This window comes from Epinephelus fuscoguttatus, linkage group LG24 (genome assembly GCF_011397635.1).
Source record: "Epinephelus fuscoguttatus linkage group LG24, E.fuscoguttatus.final_Chr_v1".
Taxonomy (NCBI): Eukaryota; Metazoa; Chordata; class Actinopteri; order Perciformes; family Serranidae; genus Epinephelus; species Epinephelus fuscoguttatus.
Window position 1 is genome coordinate 17404719 of NC_064775.1, and position 18668 is coordinate 17423386.

The window sequence follows — 18668 nt, forward strand, 5'->3', positions numbered from 1 at the left end:
GGTTTTTTTTTTAATTCCAAAGACAAGATCATCTTGTTATCTCAGAAATGCAATAATTAATCTCAGAATTCTAAAAAAAAAAGAGGTTTTTTTTATCTCACCAGAGCTTTTTTTCCCCTTTTTTCTCTTTTTTTTAACATTTATTGTGTAATACGCTGATGACAGAACAAGTGAAAACAAGTGCAGAGACATATAAACAGTCAAGAAAGACAACCATATACGGTGTGAGAAAGACATACACAAAATAAAGACTGAAAAAACAGCAAAACAATTCAAAACAAACAAGATGAGCACAGCCTGAAACTGTTGGGCATAGAGGCAAAAACAGAGTTCCAACAAAACTGTGTAAACAGGTGGATGTGTAATCTTGTTAATATAGAAAAACAGGGCCAATAATTTTTTTTTTTATTTCTTAAGTAAATGCATTATGCTTCTTATTTTAAACACTTTCTATTTATATTCAGTGTGCTCAGAATACTTCTAAGATAAGACAAAACTTTCATCTGGAAGGAGATTTTTGTGGTTCACATTCTTGGTATACCTAATAAATGCAGTAAATACAGTACAAGTAAAATAGAGTTTGGATTGAAAGATTTTTTTTTTGCAGAAACACAAACAGAAAAGTTATTCCGTCTCTCCTTCCCATTCTCCCACTCACTCCCTCTGTCAAGCATGTGTCAACAGCTCCAGCGAGGGCTATGAGGAAAAGGAGGGAGGAGAGACAGAGAGGGAAATAGACAGACAGAGCGGGTTAGCAGAGGGAGGGATACAGAGGGATACAGTTACTGTCTGCCCCCGGACGGCTTTTGCTCTCTCGTTTTGGGTACCGGAATCATAAGGAGCCCCAAGCCACTTTCTTGGCCTTATATAGCGTGTTTCAAAATTTCTTGGCAGTTGACGGGAGGAACCAAAGCCAGCAGTATAAAGAGTGTATCCTGGTCCAGTCCAGAGGCTGCACAGACATCCACATGCGCGCACACATATACACAAAATTGAGTTCAGTAGCTCTCTGGCACGCGTTTGGGATTACTGCTGTTGTTGTGAGCGAGAGGGGCGGAGGAGGAGAAGAAGGAGGAGGAAAGTGTCTGTATTTGGTACTCTCTCTCTTGCCCTCTTTCTCTCCTGGAGGGGGGTCTGAAGGCAGGGAGAATGCAGAGGTAGAAACAAGGCAGAGGGGGAGAGAGCGTGAGAAAAAGTGGCACCGGTGTGCAGGTAAGACATCTGGGGGAGTAGATTTTCAGATGTGTAGAGGGATTTTGTCTCAGAGTATTCCATCTGTACTTTGCGTGTTTCGCATGTTGAATAAGATTTCTGAATTTGTAATTCTTTGCATTCTTTTGTCTTAAAATGAGTCTTGAGAAAGCTGAATTTTAGTGCATTAAAAGGCTGTTGGTGCAACATAGAGGGATTTTTGTCATTTCAAAATGCTTCACCCTGCGTGTTTTGGATGTAGGCTGCTCATGGGAAAGTTGCTCCCATGGGAACGGGACAGACAGAGTTCATTTGAGTTGCTGTTTGAGGCTTGGGGAGCCTTTCATGACCCGACGAGAAGTGATTTGTGGCGGCAGAGCTGGGGAGAGACCTGGAGCAACTGGTCAACACAGCAGGCAAACACGTGTTTTCTCTCTCAGCGTAACCTGCATCTGTTGTGGCATTACAAGACATGAAGTAGAGCAGTTGGTTAGTCTGGAGAAAATATCTTTTTAGCTTTGATTTTTCCTTATTTTCCACTGTCTTTGGCATTTTCTCACCCTTTTTCTTTCTGACACCTTTGAGAGAGGATGCAGACTGATGATGGCAATCACTCACCTTTGACCTTGAGCTAACACAAGGATGGCAGTTAAACATGGATGGTCAAAAGGTCACGAGGCTTGTATGTCCTGTCTCCCACTCGAGAGTCAAAACAACGGAAAGGAATGCAGTTTTATTGCACTGCCAAAACTTCTCTTTTTTCTTTTTTTTTTGACTATGACGCATTTTTCTTGAACACTTCTTGCATCTGAAGCCATTACATAACCTTGAACCTGCTGCTCTTGCCCTGGCATCACACTTTTTAAATTGGTCATAACTCTCAGGGGAAAATGCTCTACCACTTTCTCCAACTCACCCAGAAACCCTCTTAAGCTGCCGAAAGAGCCCTAACTCATGTCTCCCTTGTGTCTCATAACATGAAGATGTTCTCTAAGAGTGATGCTTATAGAACGGCTGCTTTCCCTGTAGATCTATCCCTCTCGAACTATTTGTTTCTTCCATCTGTCTCCTCCATCCCTTAATAACATACCTAGCTTCCCCTCAGGGCGGTTCATCTTTTGACACATCAGAGGAGTAAAAGCTTTGCAGCCTTAAGAGAAATGCTGAGAAAAAACATACCATAAATCGCAGAAAATCATCTCGAAAGGACACCCAACAGAAATTCCAACCGCATGTTTGTGCAGATATGTTTGTTTTCCCAGGTCACGCATCACATTTGATTTGCAGATTGAATTTTAAGATATTCTACTTCACCATAAGAGCACGCAAACAGAAAGTGGGGCTGGTAAACTGTAAAACTGCAAGATCCTCGAGCTGCATCAGCTCCAAAGTATGTGCCAGGAAGTGTTATAAAAGCAGTAGTGACCAGGGAGGATGCATTTAACATGCAACCACACAAGAGGCCAAGGCTGAATTAGTACAGGCTCGGCTACCCACTTAACTTATTTCTGTAAATAAGTGACAGGCAGGCAAGGGAAAGTAAAAAAGCAAGTTTAGGTTAAAAGGAAATTTCAATGCCAGGTAACACAAACTGTTTTCAGATTTACACTTAAGTGTAGACACGCGCATAAATTATGGCTTTCATAGAAGTAATTGCAGCAAAAAAGCATTCGCAAATCCTTCTGAGCATCTTGTGTTCTACAAAACCTATATTTTATGGCACTTTTCTGTGTGTGTATACCATTGATTTTGGCTTCTTTATTCTCGCTTCACTGTGCTATTAGTGGTAGAATGAGAAGAGCATCCTGTTGCCATCCCTTATTAACCAGGAAGTGATAGGCAAATGCTGTCCGGAACAGACCCATCAGCACCGTCCAACATCGGCTCCATCCAGTAATGATGAAAACATGCTTGTTTTCAACTCACATAGAAGCCTGGCCTTTGAAGTGCAACCAAATTGCACACTTTTTTTATTGCAAACCTAAACCAACTCAGGTAATTTTTAGTTTTAAACCCATGCCAAATGTTAGACCTCTCCCACGATTGAAATGACCTAACATTTATGATATGCGGTCATGCCCCTCTTACATAAAACTCCAAGGCGGGCTTTCAGATTTGGAGGTTTTCAACCTGTGTCCAAAGTGAGCCACAATTGCACATCTGATATTCATCATTTCCTTGTTTAATGGGGTATTTTGTCGTCTGTAGCTCGCAGCGATTTGGTTGTAACCGTACAAGGGGCGAAGCAGCCAAGCCAGAGCCCACTCACCACTCACTGTGGCTTGACCATGACCAACTAGCTGTTTCCTCAATGATCCATGGCCTCTATGGCCATGCACTTGATGAAGTTCCTTTAGAGTTGACATCGGCATGTCGGTTTCAAAGTGAAATAATGTGTCTTGGACACAAATCTGAGCTCAGTGGCAATCGAAATTGTTTGAATAAGAAGGCAATCCACTATGATGAATCTCATTATAAATAACCTTCTGTATGTTGTGGTGTATTTTGTCTCAACCATTTAGGGTAGGAGCAAACGCTTGTGCCTGTCGGACGATTTTCATGCTTATTTATGGTTAACACATGGTTAACCATGTGGTAGTGATTTTGTTCTCATCTGAAAAAACATATTCCCTTCTTGTGTTATCCACAAGATTTAGATAGTGGATTTTTCATGAGGAGGCTTTTCGCTTAGAATTTTACATCGCAGAGAAAGCTTCCAAAGCGCTTCAAATGTTGTTGTTTTATCATCCAGTCATGGTCTTGTCATCTGTTCGATGGTTTTCATGCTGTGGGAGGACGATGTTTGGGTTGCGCTACCAAGTGTTGATGGACACCAGTGGAAACAGCTGGCAGGCAGTGTGTTCTACTTTACAAAAACAATTATTTAGACTTCATGTGTATACACCAGCTCTTTCCCATCCTGTTTGGGTGCAAATAGCAAGTGGAGCTTCATGAGCCAGTCCAGAGTGAAATGCATGTTTCACAGTGTTTGGTTCCAAAGTTGGAAATCCACCAAATAGCTTAGACCCTTAACACAATAACATGTGGATCCTCTGTTCTAAAGAATACTGAATCATCTTTATAGATGATAGATAGCATCTGAGTGGTGAAACTTGCAGTGTTCTTTACTGGCAACATTCTGCATGAGTCATTAATTTTGCCATTATTTTACTACAACGTGATTTAACTCTCTTTTTAAGCTCTACATCAGATATTATTCAGCAGCTGACATCCCTCCATGCTGCCAGCGCACTCCCACCAGCGACACACTGCCACCCAGTCGAACACGGCGCGCTACACACTTGACATTATGTCAAAATGTCAGAGCGGGAAAAGGAACACGCTCTTCACCATCACAGTGCTCGGCAGATTTATTAGCCTTCCAAGTTAAACAGAAACCCAGCCGATGTATAAATCCCTCCAAAGGGGCTGTTTGAGCTTCAGTCCTTATTTGGCCCCCGTTTGGAAAGTGAAGAATTTACTTTCTCAGGCAAACTGCCATCAGCGCGGCAGTGGCTCTTGTGTGGGCAGGAGGAGTGCTTGAGGAATTTTGAGTGTGGTTGGACCAATGGCAGGCTGATTTATTGGAGCCAATGAGATGATTTATGCACAGTGGCAAACATGCTTTCTCCCATCAGTTAGGTCGGAGCAGATCAAGTAAGATCAGAGTGAGTATTGCTAAGTCAGAGGACTAAAAGGGCATAAATCTGTGGAAAGACTGCAGCTTTCCCAAGTCGAGAGAATCAAAAAGGAACAAAAAAGTAAACCAAACAACTCAACTTCTATTTCTAGCAAATCTTGACCCCTTTAGAAAAAGTCATCCCATGCAAGACATCAAAGAACATGTTTATATCATCTGCAAAAATGTGTTTTCTTTCCTTTTTTTATGAATCAAAAAGCACAAAACTAAAACAATAAATGCAAACTGTCTTTTATTATTTGCCGAGGTTGCTGAGCAAGCCATTCTTATTCTTCCTTGGTTATCTGAGGATGCTTGTTCCAGCCTGTTTGAAGAGTGTGAGAGTGAAGAGAAAATCAGTATCCTGCTTGAACTGCAGCACGTTTATTCATTATACAATGATTCAACTCAGTGGACCGGGCTCGAGAGTCCTGCTTTGATATCCCGCGCTCTCCATTTCCATATAAACCCACTTGAGTACTTGAGCAGCACTTTTGCTGAAATCATTAAAGCCCTCGCTGATCCATTGTGAAGGAAAGGGATATCAAGACAGAGGAGGGAAGCTCCGTGAAGCTGTCTGGACTCACCTGAGACATTTGACCTTTGCTGCAGGTAATTCAACAACGTCCCACCTCAGCTCACCTCTGTTTGCCCCCTAACGAGGCCTCTCGGCTGGGTTGATATTGCAGAGGGGCCCTCCCGGTGGCTCGCTTGACTCCTTGTTCTAGTTCAGTGGCTTCCCAGACGCCCCGCGTGACTCCATGAGATTATAAGCTCCCTGTTTTAAAAGCCTAAACTCTCTTTGACTCTCTCAGTGTTTGAGAGTTTCCTTTGTGGTCTGCTGGCCACTTGGCTGGGAATTGATCAGGGAGACTCACTCAGAGGCCAAAGCAAGGGTCAACATTCACTTTTTCAAAACTTTAGTTGCATGATATTTCCCTGCATATGCTTAAGAAAAGATGCACGGATAAATACAGACAACAGTTGAAGTTCAGGCCTGATGTTGAAGCGTGTGGCAGGGCCTCTCGGAGATTCCTACACTTTTATCCGTCTGAGCTGGTCAAAACCACGTGAAGCTTGTATTAGTCTGGCTTTCAGCTGCACCCACCATATATGGATGAAGTCAGTAGCTGTTGTTCTCTTGCTTTGTTGCATGGTGATGTGGTGAGGATTTTGAGTTGCACTCGATGTTTGAAGGAATGTATGCTTGTGTGATTATGAGGTCTGCATTTTCTCTCTGACTGCCTCACTAACTATGTGATAATGATGACAATATTTGCAAGCACTGCTCATGTCGGATTCTTTGAAAACCACTTTTACATGCACAAATATGTTCCTGAAGAAATGATTTAGCATTTATATGGCTGGGAGCTGGCCAGAAGTCTGGTTTCTCTCAATGTAAACCTACAGTAGCAACTGAAGCTCAAAGTCATCACTATAACCTTCTGACCTTTGGATCAATACTGGAGGGAGTCATCATCAGGACATATGCTACAGTACAGTGCACAGTACAGTACCTCCTGTCAGCTGCAAATAAAGTCAGATGCTCTTGCTACGAGGCCCCGGGGCCAATGGGACTGCCGACACTGATATATGAATGTCAGCCGTGGCCCCAGATAGTGAAGGCACCTTAAAGAGCGAGCATGAGCCGACTCGCTTCTGACTTCTGGGAGTAGGAACTTCATCCTCTGTTGGCCTTTGAAAAGCTCCAGTTGAGTAGTTGGCTAATGGCTGTCTTGACCATACAGTTGAATAAACACCTCTCTAACGGAGCATTATAATATTCATGGCGGATAAAAAATTAAAAATATAAATGTTGCCTTTGTACCAAAAGCACAGAAGTCAAAATTTTGACTAAATGAAGAATAAGAATGACTTTCGCACTAAATGTATGCATAATACCAAATTTAAATATGTGCCAACAACACAGGAGCACCAAGACGCTATTTCCTTGGAAGCGCAGTTATGCCTTGTTTCCATGTACCTCTGTGTGCGTATGGAAGTCAACCAAAAGTCCATTCATTCCTATACAAACCTTCTTGATCTCTGATTTGTTTGTGAAACTCCTTGTTCCATTTTTCTCCAGTCCATAATTTGTCTTTGAAAAAGCTAAACTTTTGCAAAAGACTTTGGACCGTATGCACTGTGCCACAGTTTTTTAATGGCATGTTAAGCTAGCTAACATTGCTATTATGCTAGCTGTGTAACATATAGAATGCATGCATGGTGGATCATATGTCTTTTAACAAAATATTTAAAAAAAACTGGTTATACACCTCCTCAGCCTCCTCAGTTATTTGTCGCCATGCATTATTGGTGCATGCATTATTCACCACTGAGTTTATCACTTTGCAACAGACAGTCATGTTTATTCATACATCCTTGTCAGTGGATACCACATTCCCTCCTCATTTTCACTTTTAGCCACTTCCCTGTAGCACCTGCAACAGCAACAGTTGTAACTCATTCACTTTATTAACCCAGAGATTCAAAATGATGTCTTCCAGGTTGAGAGTTTCTCCAAAGGAATGGCTACTCTCGCATGTATACACATGCACACACAAGGACAAGGTCCAACTGTTGTTGGCCTTTTATTAAATACCGGATATTAACCCGACATCTTGACCACTGATGGTTTGAGCCACGTAGATTTGGTCTGTAAAATCTTTGTTTTTACTGCACACTGCCTCGAGGGGGATTTTTGACTTAAGGCTTGTAAATTTTGGTTTATAACATCAGATTTTATAACATTAACAATGGCTCTTACAAGGATAGTTTGATTTTTTGAAAGGGGGCTGTATGAGGTACTTATCCGTAATCAGTGTATTACCTACAGTAGATGGCAGTTGGCATACCCCTAGTTTGGAGAAGCAGGCAGGAGTTCCACCAAGGAAGCTAGCAACCTAGCAGCAAAACATATTTTAGCCACACACAAAAAGTTTCCGTTTAAGTGCACACTATATTGAGAATATTTTCACTCCCTACCTTGCCGTCAGACAGCTCTCTCCAACATGGAACTGAACATTAACTTAAACTGAATCTATGCTTTCTTCAAAACAGTAATTTTACCTTGCAGAACACGGGAGCTGCTGGTCGACCGCTGCCTTGAGCGGTTAGTTCTGTTGTGTTATTGTGTAACTTCGGTGTTTTAAAGGGTTAGTTCTGATTCACCAAAGTCACACAATAACACAAGCAAGCTAAATGATCAAGGCAGTAGTCGACCAGCAGCTCTCGTGTTCTGCAAGATAAAATTGCTGCTGTTCTCAAAGGAGTCTGACTTTGAAGAAAGCATAGATATATACAATGGCAGTACCCCGTCGAAAATTGCTGTCTTACGGCAAGATAAAGTGGTAAAAAATATTCTATATTTAGTATACACTTAAACTGATATTGCTTTTTTTAGGTTGCTTAGCTTCTGTGGTGCTTTTCCTGTCTGCTTCTCCATACTGGAGTTGCGTCGACGCCAATTAACTGTAGGTAATACACTGAATAAGGATAAGTATCTCATACAACCCCACTTCAAAACACCAAACTGCCGCTTTAATATCAGCAAGCAGTTGATTTCAAGGTACAGATCATACTGCAGTGTGCCAGTAATGCATATAAACATAGAAATTAGCGCAAACATTTTGTAGCAATATCATAAAATATCTCAGTATGCTCTTGGTCAGCTTCATGTTTTCAGTGGAGCACATGACTGTATCAGCAGTGACTGGTGGACTGATGCCATCACATTGCATATCAGCATGCACTGGGTGGGATCTGTTCTGCTGTGATGTTATCCCACTACTGTATTCTGATACGCTTGATGATAGCATTACAAAGTCAATGAGTCTTTTGTTTTCCCAGAGCAAACTAATTACGGCGGTTTCCTTCCTGCCTGCGTCTGTTGTCTTCTGATAGCGCGTTCTCATCTCACCGCTCATAAACATCCGTCACCTCACAACACGTTGCAGCACTGCACCCACTCAATTACCATGCACATGTGTGCACTCCCACATGCATGTTTATCTGTGTGCATTAAAGTAAATGCAATCAGATGGAAGTCACTCAGCTGGCCAGGGAGGCCCTGTTTATGCATCGTAATCAGTGATTTGTGGTGCACAGGGTGATGCAGACTATTAGGAGCCACACTTGCATGCCATGAATATAATGAGCAAACTGTTTTGAGTGCGAAAATACCCTGCTATTTAAAGATGCTACATGTAGCATTGCAACATCAGGAAATCAAAACCGTTCTAATTTTGAGGTGATAGTATAATTAGGGGACAAGTGATACTGTTGCTGGGAGGTCTGGCAACAGGTACTGGGCCTCCACTCTGCATTTTATAGTACTGGTGTGCCACCCAGTTGTATTTGTTGGGAACGTACTGTTGTTTTACTAGGAAAAAAACACGTACAGTGCAAAGCTTTCTGTTTCTCTATGAGACTGCTTTGCCAAGAGTGATGTTGATGGAACAATCCCTTTGTGTCATTAGCCATACAACTGACCTGAGATCAGGGTTACTGCAGCAACGTGCTAGTTGCTGGTATTACTTGTTGAAGGTACCAAGATATTAACTTTTTTTTGATAATAATATTTAAACACCCAACACAACAGCATCTTTACTTACCTTTTTACAAGTAAAAATGCAAAACATTTATTGGGTCACACACATTTTTTAACGGACTTAATGAACTGATTTACTTGGGGTCATTGGGCGTTTCGGGGCTTTTAGCATCATACACCATCGCCCAGGCGACCCAGCCAGAATTGCTCAAATCTTGACCTGTGTCTTGGTAGCTGGTGTGGTCCATGGATCACCCCTCTTGATCCACAGCCATCTTGATGCTCTCTCAGCAGCTTCATCGATGTTCCTGATGGCTCTCTTGCTGTGCAGTCCTCTGACCCCCAGCAACAGTTAAGCGGCTAGCCCGCAAATCCTCGGCAGCTGACCTTGATGGGTTAGCATCGGGTCTTCCATCCATTGCTTCAGCATTCGCCTGAGAGGTCCTCATACTTAGCCTTTATCCTCTCAAACACCTTTCCCAACCAGTCCTCCCGAGCACAGTCCCACTCCGAAGTCATCGAAATCCAGCACTTGGGCAGTGAGCATGATAACGCCAGCATGATATGCAGCCGATTGCCATTATAGTTTAACAGTGGTGGTGTTAGCGTCCCGTAAGATTCTAAAGCCAAACCCTGTTCTTTTTTCCTGAACCTAACCACCTCATTTTAACTTTAACAATCAAGCTAAAATCACATATTTGCCATCTTAAAATCCTACAGTTGTTTCATTGTCTTTCACACCTCAAACAAACTGCACCAGAGTCCACTTAGAAGCAGACCACTATTTCAGGTGGCGTCAGTTCAGTTGTTTGGTCCACACCAGGGTTCAATTTGTAGCTCTCACCTCAGCCCAAACGAACCGCACTAACTGGGCAAACAGACCTGGGTTCGTTTCAAGTGGACCAAACAGGTTAGGTCTGGAAGCCCCCTACACTTGTCACATTTGGTTCTGGGAATCTGTGACATTTTTCATAATTTTCGAACATTTTAAAGACAAAACATTAATCAAGAAAATAAGCAGCCTTAAAACAACCTCACCAAAACCATCATAAATCCCAATCTCAAACCGTAACGTATAAAACACTGCAGCTACAAAAGTTAGAGTAAGTCAGTTTCTGGCATCTTTTTCCAAATCACCTCCAGACATCACCCAAATAGTGAAAGACGGCTGGACAGACAAGCTGTGATTGGTCAGCATCCAACGTGTAATCTGCCATGTCTCTCTGCCAAATCGCAGCAAGAAGTTATGACTCTATAATCACCTAATCTGACACAGCGACTATCTGGAATGGCAAAAAAAATATTGTGTAGTCCGATCCCAGCATATGTGTTGCATGGCATGACATGTGATCAAGGTGCATGTGGAGTCACAGAGCAGGTCGGGACGGCGCCAGGGTCCTAGCGCCCTCCAGTATCCACTGTGTGAATCAAAGTGTAAGATGGACTTCTCGCATGATGTTTGACCTTAGTTGTTATTGAATACAAGTGAAATTGCTTTAGGGATGCTTGACGAGGCACTTTGTGTTGTGTTTTTCCTTGACTCTCTCAGACAGAACAAAAACATCATGCAAAAAGAATTATAAAGTGTCAACTCATGTGTGAAAGGACGGCGTGATTGAATTGTTTTCTGACTTTCACAGGAAGCATTTTCTCTCAATATGAACTCTGTGCCAAATATGATTTTGTCTGGAGAGGTGCTGACATGTTTCCCACACAGAGAAACAGTCAAAAGGCAGTGGTTATTTTGGTACTGTTGAGGGCGATTTGGGGGATACTCAGGCATTCAGGAGGAAACACTCAGAGATGTCTCTCTCTCCCTGTTTCTACAAAAATAGATGCAAATCTTATAGTTTTTAAAATGAAACGATGCGTCTAGTTTATGTCCCTCTGCTCTTTTTTTAATGTGATCTACTTAAAGGTCAGATACTACAGCTTCCTGCAGCAAATTCTAATACATAATCTCTCTGTTTATCCCCTTACAGGTCACCACATCATGTCAAACAACTACCAACTATGAGCTGGTGAGTGTATCATGTGTGTTTGTGCAGTGTGTGTGTGTGAGTTTGTGCACAAACGAGACTGTCTTTAAAGATCTTGCTGACCTCTGACGCCCCCGACATAATGCAATTATCCTTCCTGGAATTGTGGCAGAACCACACACAGGCAGCACTGTGAGGTTGTTGCTGGATGTCAAAGGTCAGAGGCTATGACCATAAGAGCTTTCCTCGGAGGAAAATCCTGTCTCTATAACTCAAACAAGACACCAGTCGTGATGATGCTGGCAGTGACAATGATGGTTAAGCAGTCTCTTTGATCTTATAAAAAGGTGAAAATATGACCTTAGGATACAGTTATTCAATCAGAATTTAAATAACACATATTCTCAAATACTTTATAACAGGAAATAATATGAGCACCTGACAAGTCAACCAAAAAGTTCACGGTAAATGTCAAATTTAGAAGACTTAAAAGAATGTTTCTGTGAGGACTTAAAGGTGCCCTGTGGAGTTTTCTTGTAAACAAACAACATTTCTGATTATATTCATTGTTACTCACCAAAATGCTTTTTGTGTACCCTCGAGGTCCGGCATGTTGAATACATTTCCCTCTCTCTTGAAAGTCCCCATCAACTCAAAAATGTTTTTACATTTGAATGCTTGAGCTTTCCTGTGCAGAATGACGCAAAGCAGAGTTTGACTCTAGGTTGGCTTTCACATCAGGGACCAGGGCCCGGATCTGAGTACATTCAACCCAAAGTCCAGATCATTCGATTTGTGTGGACACTGTGTACTGTACCTGGGCACAGTATGCCAATCCATACTCAGGGCCACGTTTAACCAGTTACAAAACTCAATTTGATACTGATGCCTCTATATCAGACAGAATCGGATCGGTGCATAAACTTACTCATTGATACCTGATCCAGCATTTTAGACGGTATCAGAGACATTTCTAATACTGGAATCGGTATTTAAACAACTCTAGGATCTAGCAGTCAGATGTTTAAACACAACACGAATGAACTGGCGGTCTCACTCCAGAGTCATCAAAAACCAGCACTTGGTCAATGACTTCCGGCATCAGACACCAACGAAAAAGCCGTCCCTTAACATCGGCATGATACACAGCCGTTTGCCGTTTAGTTTAACAGCCCCCAGTGGCGTCAAGGGAGAGCGCGGCGGGACAACAAAGAAAGTTAAGGTGGCGGAAGTCGGAGAAGGGCGAGTGGGAAGGGTGGTGGATGGGTCTGCGCAGTCTGCTGCAGACAGATCCAGATCTGCCTTTGCTATTGCATTCAACTTGCAGTCGGAAGTCCGCACCCAACAGCTCTTGCAGCTCTTCCTCTGGCCAGGAGCAGAGCCATGTCTTCCTGCTCCACTGATCCCCGCTGATGACAGTCCCGAGGGCAGCAGTGTCCCTATGCAGCGCCCTTGCCTGCACTGTACAGTAGCATGACAAAAATGTCACATAGATGATGATGTTAGTGTACTCGAGTACAGAAGAATATTGCCAATGTGAAGGCTGAACGGCGGTGATCATACTTGGGCACAGTACCAATCAATCCTCTTATTCATTGACTTTGTACGCACATTGTTGCACTACTTTTTGGGTGTTATTGCTACCTGTAGATCAGAGGAAAAGTGTAAAACCATTGGCAGGAATGTGAATCAGACTAATGCTGGGACTCAGTCATAAAAAGTTCCTCCCACAGGGTACCTTTAATACATACATTTCTTTTGTTTTCTGAGGTGTCATTTCTGGTTTTCCTCTCTATAGTTTCTTTTTTGTTGTTTGTTTGTTTGTATTTTGGGACATTTTTTCTTTATTTGAGAGAAGATGGTCAAGAGTGTCATAGGCTAACGGTGACACGCAGTAAAGTTCCCTATCTGAATTTTGAGCACACTGCAGTTACGTAGAACGCATCTCACACACTTTGGCCAATAGGATGGACTCCCCATGCTGGTATTTTCAAGCATCTAAATTTGCAATTTTTCAAGTGTGAATTTAAATTTAGTTCACAAAAACATAACTAGACAATCAGCTAACAGTATACAGTTGGGACACACTAACCAAAGAAGTATCTTAAGTGGATGATTTGGTGTGAGACATCCAGGATGCTATTTAAATGCCACACAGAGTAGAAGAGGACAGACACTTAGCTGCAGTCAAAGTGATTATTCTCCTTTCCTCTAGGGGCTGCTCTTTACAAGACAAAATGTGATTTACGCACTGCAACACTGAGGCTTGAGTCATTTTCACTTTAATGAGCTTGAAATGGGAGTTTTCAATCACTTCCACAAAGAATGCACGCTCAGCAAATGGTGGGACATGATTAGAAAACCAGCAGGCATAGCCATTTGATCATTCTCCTGATTTCTAGTCAATTTAGCCGAATAAAAAGTGGCGCAGTCCGTCCTGTTTTATATTTTCAGGATTAACCACCAATGATATGACCAAATTAGGAACATTCCAAGCAACGGTAACTACTTTTCACTTATTTACTTTGGACGCCGGCCGGTTTAACTGACTGCAGCGGCTTGTTAAACAGACCCTGGTTTTGTTTATAGAGCTCGCATCAGGCTGAGACGCTGTACTTAACTCAGTTAAGAGATTTTCCTTAACACATGGATCACTGTCAAGCTCTGTGTGTGTACGTGTGTGTGTGTATGTGTGTGTGTTACATACTTTCTTTCCACTTCTCACATACTGTCTCTGTTTCTCATCTCTGCATCTTCCTACCACTTTCTGACCAGATTATTCTTTAAATTTTCTTACCTTTACATATAGATAATTTGGCAGATCCTACTATGACATACAGCAGTTGCCACTTTGCACATTTCTTTTTTTAACCAGCACCAAAACTAAAAGCCATTTTGACCATTTCCCCTATTGCTGTGTATTGGTGTGGAGGAGAATGTGGTTCAATATATTATGATATATATTGCGATATACCCTGAAAATTGGCATACGTTTTGAGAACCATAATGGTCCTGACTGTTCGGTTAAGTTGAGCCAGTCCAGGAAAAGACCTCCCTTCCTCCTACACTCACCCTGAAGTATGTATGTCAGGCAAAGTGTGTATAGATCAAAGAGACAGAAACAGTATTTCCTTCAAGGTTAATAGAATGACTGTGTGTCTGGTGTATCACAGACAGCCAGACGTGGAGAGATGGGTCTATAAAACATCGTCTCTCCACCTCCTCCTCCTCCTCCTCCTCTCTCTCTTTCTCTCATCCTTTCTCTCACCGTGTTGTTTCTTCCTCGATGTGAAAGAAACAATGACTAACCCACTGACTCTGTCTCGCTTCTCTCTCCAGCCTCCCACTCCTCAGCTGCCATTAAAGCATGTAGATACACCGGTGAGTAACACCTCTTCTTTATTAGCAGACATGCTTTAAAAAGCTGTTCATTATCATAACTAATGTTATTGTTATGCAGCTAAGCGCTGGAATAACAATCCTTATGTACAACCTAAAAGGCCAAATGTATGTGGACACCCTTTACACATACATTTGTGTACTTTTGGGTTCTTGCGCAGTGCCTCTGGAGTGTGTACTGAAATAATTATAGACTTTTTCTGTTTAAGTACAATCAATTAATGGATAATAAATTAATCATAACTGATTATTATTAAGGCTGTTAAGCTCTGACCCAACATGCAAATCCCACCACATGTTCCTGCACACTGCAGAAGGTGGCAGCAACATGCAATGCAACAGCAAGTCAAATAGAGTTCCCGTTGCTGCTCTATGTGTTGGACTTTTATTCAGACTTTACATGAGTTAAAATGAAATGGACCTGTCTTTTGATTAAATTTACCATTAACTGGAAACTTTTAATAGTAAAGAAGGAGACATTACCATAGGCCCCATTTTTGTCTTTTTTAGTATGGGCAAGGGATCTTAAGTGGGAGATAGCTGGTCAGCAGTAAATGCAGTATGTGAAAGCTGGGAACCTAGAGATTAACTTGAGATCTACCTCAGGACTCATAAATATGTAATAAATATTGTGTTTTGGTTAGGTGCCTGTTTAAACGGTTATATTACAGCAATTTTTGGGTTGATACCATTTGTTACACAGATTTGGTTTCAAATGTAACCATTTTTGACCACTCGAGAATTGATAAAATGAACAAAAATCCCCCAGAATTCCACATTAAGACATCAAAACCTTGAGGAATACGACTGAAAAATGAAAAACTTTTGTAATGTGGAGATTTGGCAATTGGATGGAGAGCACTTCTGCTCTGGACATTGCTCAGAAACCCCCTTACTGTCAATATACCTATGAAAGCCATACGTCCTCCGAATGCCCGGGGTGTCTAGTTTTTGGTTGTAAAGTCTCAAGAGGCTATGATTATCCTAGAGGTCACAATAGGTAATTTTATACAGTGATGGCTGTTTCAAAAAATCGTCTATGAAATGGCTATTGTGGGGACTTACATCATCACACATGAATAAAAATGGGCTCACTGAATCCATGAGAGTTTCAGCGTTCCAGTCAAACCCAATTTATGCAATCCCAAGACTGTTTCGGATCCCCAGTATTTATACTGCATGCAAAAAACTGCATGGGATTAGCTTAAAGTGGGCATGTCTACAAAGAGGAGACTTGTGGGTACCCAGAGGACCCATTTTTATTCCACTGAAAATGGCCATGCCAGTTTTTTCCTCATCAAAAATTAGTCTTACTTTGGAACATACTGCTACCTTTGCATCACAGCCTCTTAAAGACAGTAATGTCAGCCAAAATCACACAGTCCTATGGTTCTCTTAGGGTTAACGTGTATTCAAAAACATAAATACAGTTCTTAATTTTCAGAGGTAATGAACTGAGCCATGAAAAAGTCCATGATTATTCCAGTGGCACAGCCTGAGTCAGAACAACCAGGTGGCCTGAGGTAAATGATTTAACCCCTCTGTGTTCTGTGCCAGTGTAAAGAAATATTTGGTACATACCTTACAAAATGAGAAAAGCTGCCGTGACATCTGTTGCTGCCAGTTCACTGCAAATTGTGCCTGGTCTGTGCCAGAAATGGCTGCCAAGCCCTGGCCCGAGACTAGGCATGCATGTTTAGCTTGACATTGCTAAACCATGAAGGGTGTGGGTACGGGCCGTGGGTTTCCAAGAAGGCAAGATTCCAGAAAAATAAGAGAGGAAAGAACCACTGCTAATGCAAAAAGACAGCAGATCCTTAGAGCCTGCAGTCACAAAGGCAGAAATGTGTTAACTTGTTTAAAATGTTCTTGGATTATAAGGGGCTCATGTCTTTATTTCCCTTTTCACGAAACCAGAAGCAACATTTATTCTAAAGATAAAAGCAGCACTGATGTCTTGCATCCCTGCTTTTTCTCCTCTGCCTTTTGTGAGTCAGGATAATGAGTCAGTGTTTGCGTCAGACGTCGGCTGAATGTTTAGATCGGCAGCAGAAGTCGCGGCGGTGATTCAGAGTGAGATTATAAACACAGATTGGTCTGTGTACACCAGACTGTGTGGAGATTTATTCACAGTCTGTGAGTTCACACAGAGGAAGAGAGAAGAAGATGTACGGAGAGGGCGAATGAGAGTTTGACAAGCAGGGTCTGGATGATATCTGAATAACATCTTTAATTAGATGTAGATATTTCTATGCATGTATGTTCACTGCAGGATTTGGTTGCAATTAGCAGCTGTGAGTCCATGCTAACAACAGCTACTGTCAACCACAACAAAACAAGCTACAAACCTTCCTGGGCTGCCCCTCAAGCTGACAATGAGTCAGCAGTTACACTCAAAATATAGAATATTGTGGCGTCTTCCTTTCCAGGGAAGCCTCAACTAACTTAAGAATTCCAGTATGGTATTTCAATGGACTAGGAAGGGTCAATCAATATTTGTGAAGATGAGCTACTCTCTTTCAAAGCTAGAAACCAGAGAGTCTCAAACTTGTGATGTCACAGAGTATAAAGTCTGGAGCTGCTCTACAAATAGTGAATGGAAGCTTGATTTTGTGGACCCACTAAGTTCTGTTTTCACCCACCCAGGTTGGGGTGGTGGATGGGTCACAAAAAAATGGACTTTCACTAGGGACTTTCCCCTGGAGTCACATGTTCGGATCCGTGTTAACTTTGAGTAAACTCTGAGTCATTTTAAGGTACATCCTGTTACCTCTCTCTGTGACAGCCTACAGCTCCGAACCGTGGTTGGGAACACGCTGGCTTATTTACATTAATTCAGCTTGGCTCATTATTAGCTGGTAACTAGCTTCTAGCGGTTCGGACCACTCTGCAGAAGGAAGGCGTTCGGGGGCAATTCACTAACAATGGTTTTATTGCAGTCTTCACCACATAACAACAAACTTGGCCTTCTCATGAGGTTTAACAGTAGCCCTGAGCTCATTCATTCATTCATCTTCTAACCGCTTCATCCTCTTGAGGGTCACGGGGGGGCTGGAGCCTATCCCAGCTGACATCGGGTGAGAGGCAGGGTACACCCTGGACAGGTCGCCAGACTATCGCAGGGCTGACACATAGAGACAAACAACCACCCTGAGCTCATCTAGACACTTAATTCTGCTGACTATATCACACTTTGCCACCTGCCGTCTTTACCCTGACACCCACAGGAGAGCTGCTTCCCTCCATACACGCACCATGAAGTATATGTCACACCCCTACAGGTTACCCACAAGGCCACTCTCCTTAAATGGGAAAAAGGGTGAGCTAACCTAAGTGACTTTACTTGCCTAACCCTAAAAACATCCAACTATGTTTCTGTTCCTAAACCTAACCACAGTAACTTTTATCTCCTAAATCTAACCTCTGTAACTTTACGTTAATTACATAACTGTACTTTAGAACATAACGTCATGCGTGGGGGATAAAATACAGACTATTCTATGTGAACGTCTTGGTCTAGAAGAACCACATAACGGGCTTAACGCTAGTGCGACTGCTCTATGGGCCCAACATTGCGGAAGAGCCAGGGAATTTTATACCTAGGAAATCAAACTTTTTTGGCTTCAGGTGCCACTGGGCAGCTTTCATTAGAGTGAATGAGGCTCTGCCTCCAATGCTGTTCTTAGTTCTCGTTGTACATCCATGATTTAGCTCGAATTACTTTGTTTACGATAACTTCCTGGTAGAAACCCTCCATATTACATGTATAAAATGAAACAGTGCAGAGCATGGTGCTTAGTTTTTAGTCACCTAAACAAAGGTTCCCCCCTAGAAAATCAATATCAGTTTAATTGTACACTATCTCTAGAAT

The 18668-nt window shown here is 42.2% G+C and overlaps 1 protein-coding gene across 7 annotated transcripts in view; it reads left to right on the forward strand.

The window, feature by feature from the left end:
* tns1a (tensin 1a) overlaps positions 1-18668 on the forward strand; it is a 117148-nt gene that overhangs the window by 48919 nt on the left and 49561 nt on the right. For 5 of the 7 annotated variants that reach the window (XM_049570275.1, XM_049570277.1, XM_049570282.1 and 2 more), the window contains exons 4-5: positions 11402-11440; positions 14738-14779. In XM_049570275.1, coding sequence (XP_049426232.1) covers positions 11402-11440; positions 14738-14779 — 81 coding nt within the window. Of the gene's footprint in view, positions 1-1061; positions 1213-11401; positions 11441-14737; positions 14780-18668 lie in introns of those variants that run through there. The other 2 variants (XM_049570279.1, XM_049570280.1) reach the window with 2 other exon arrangements.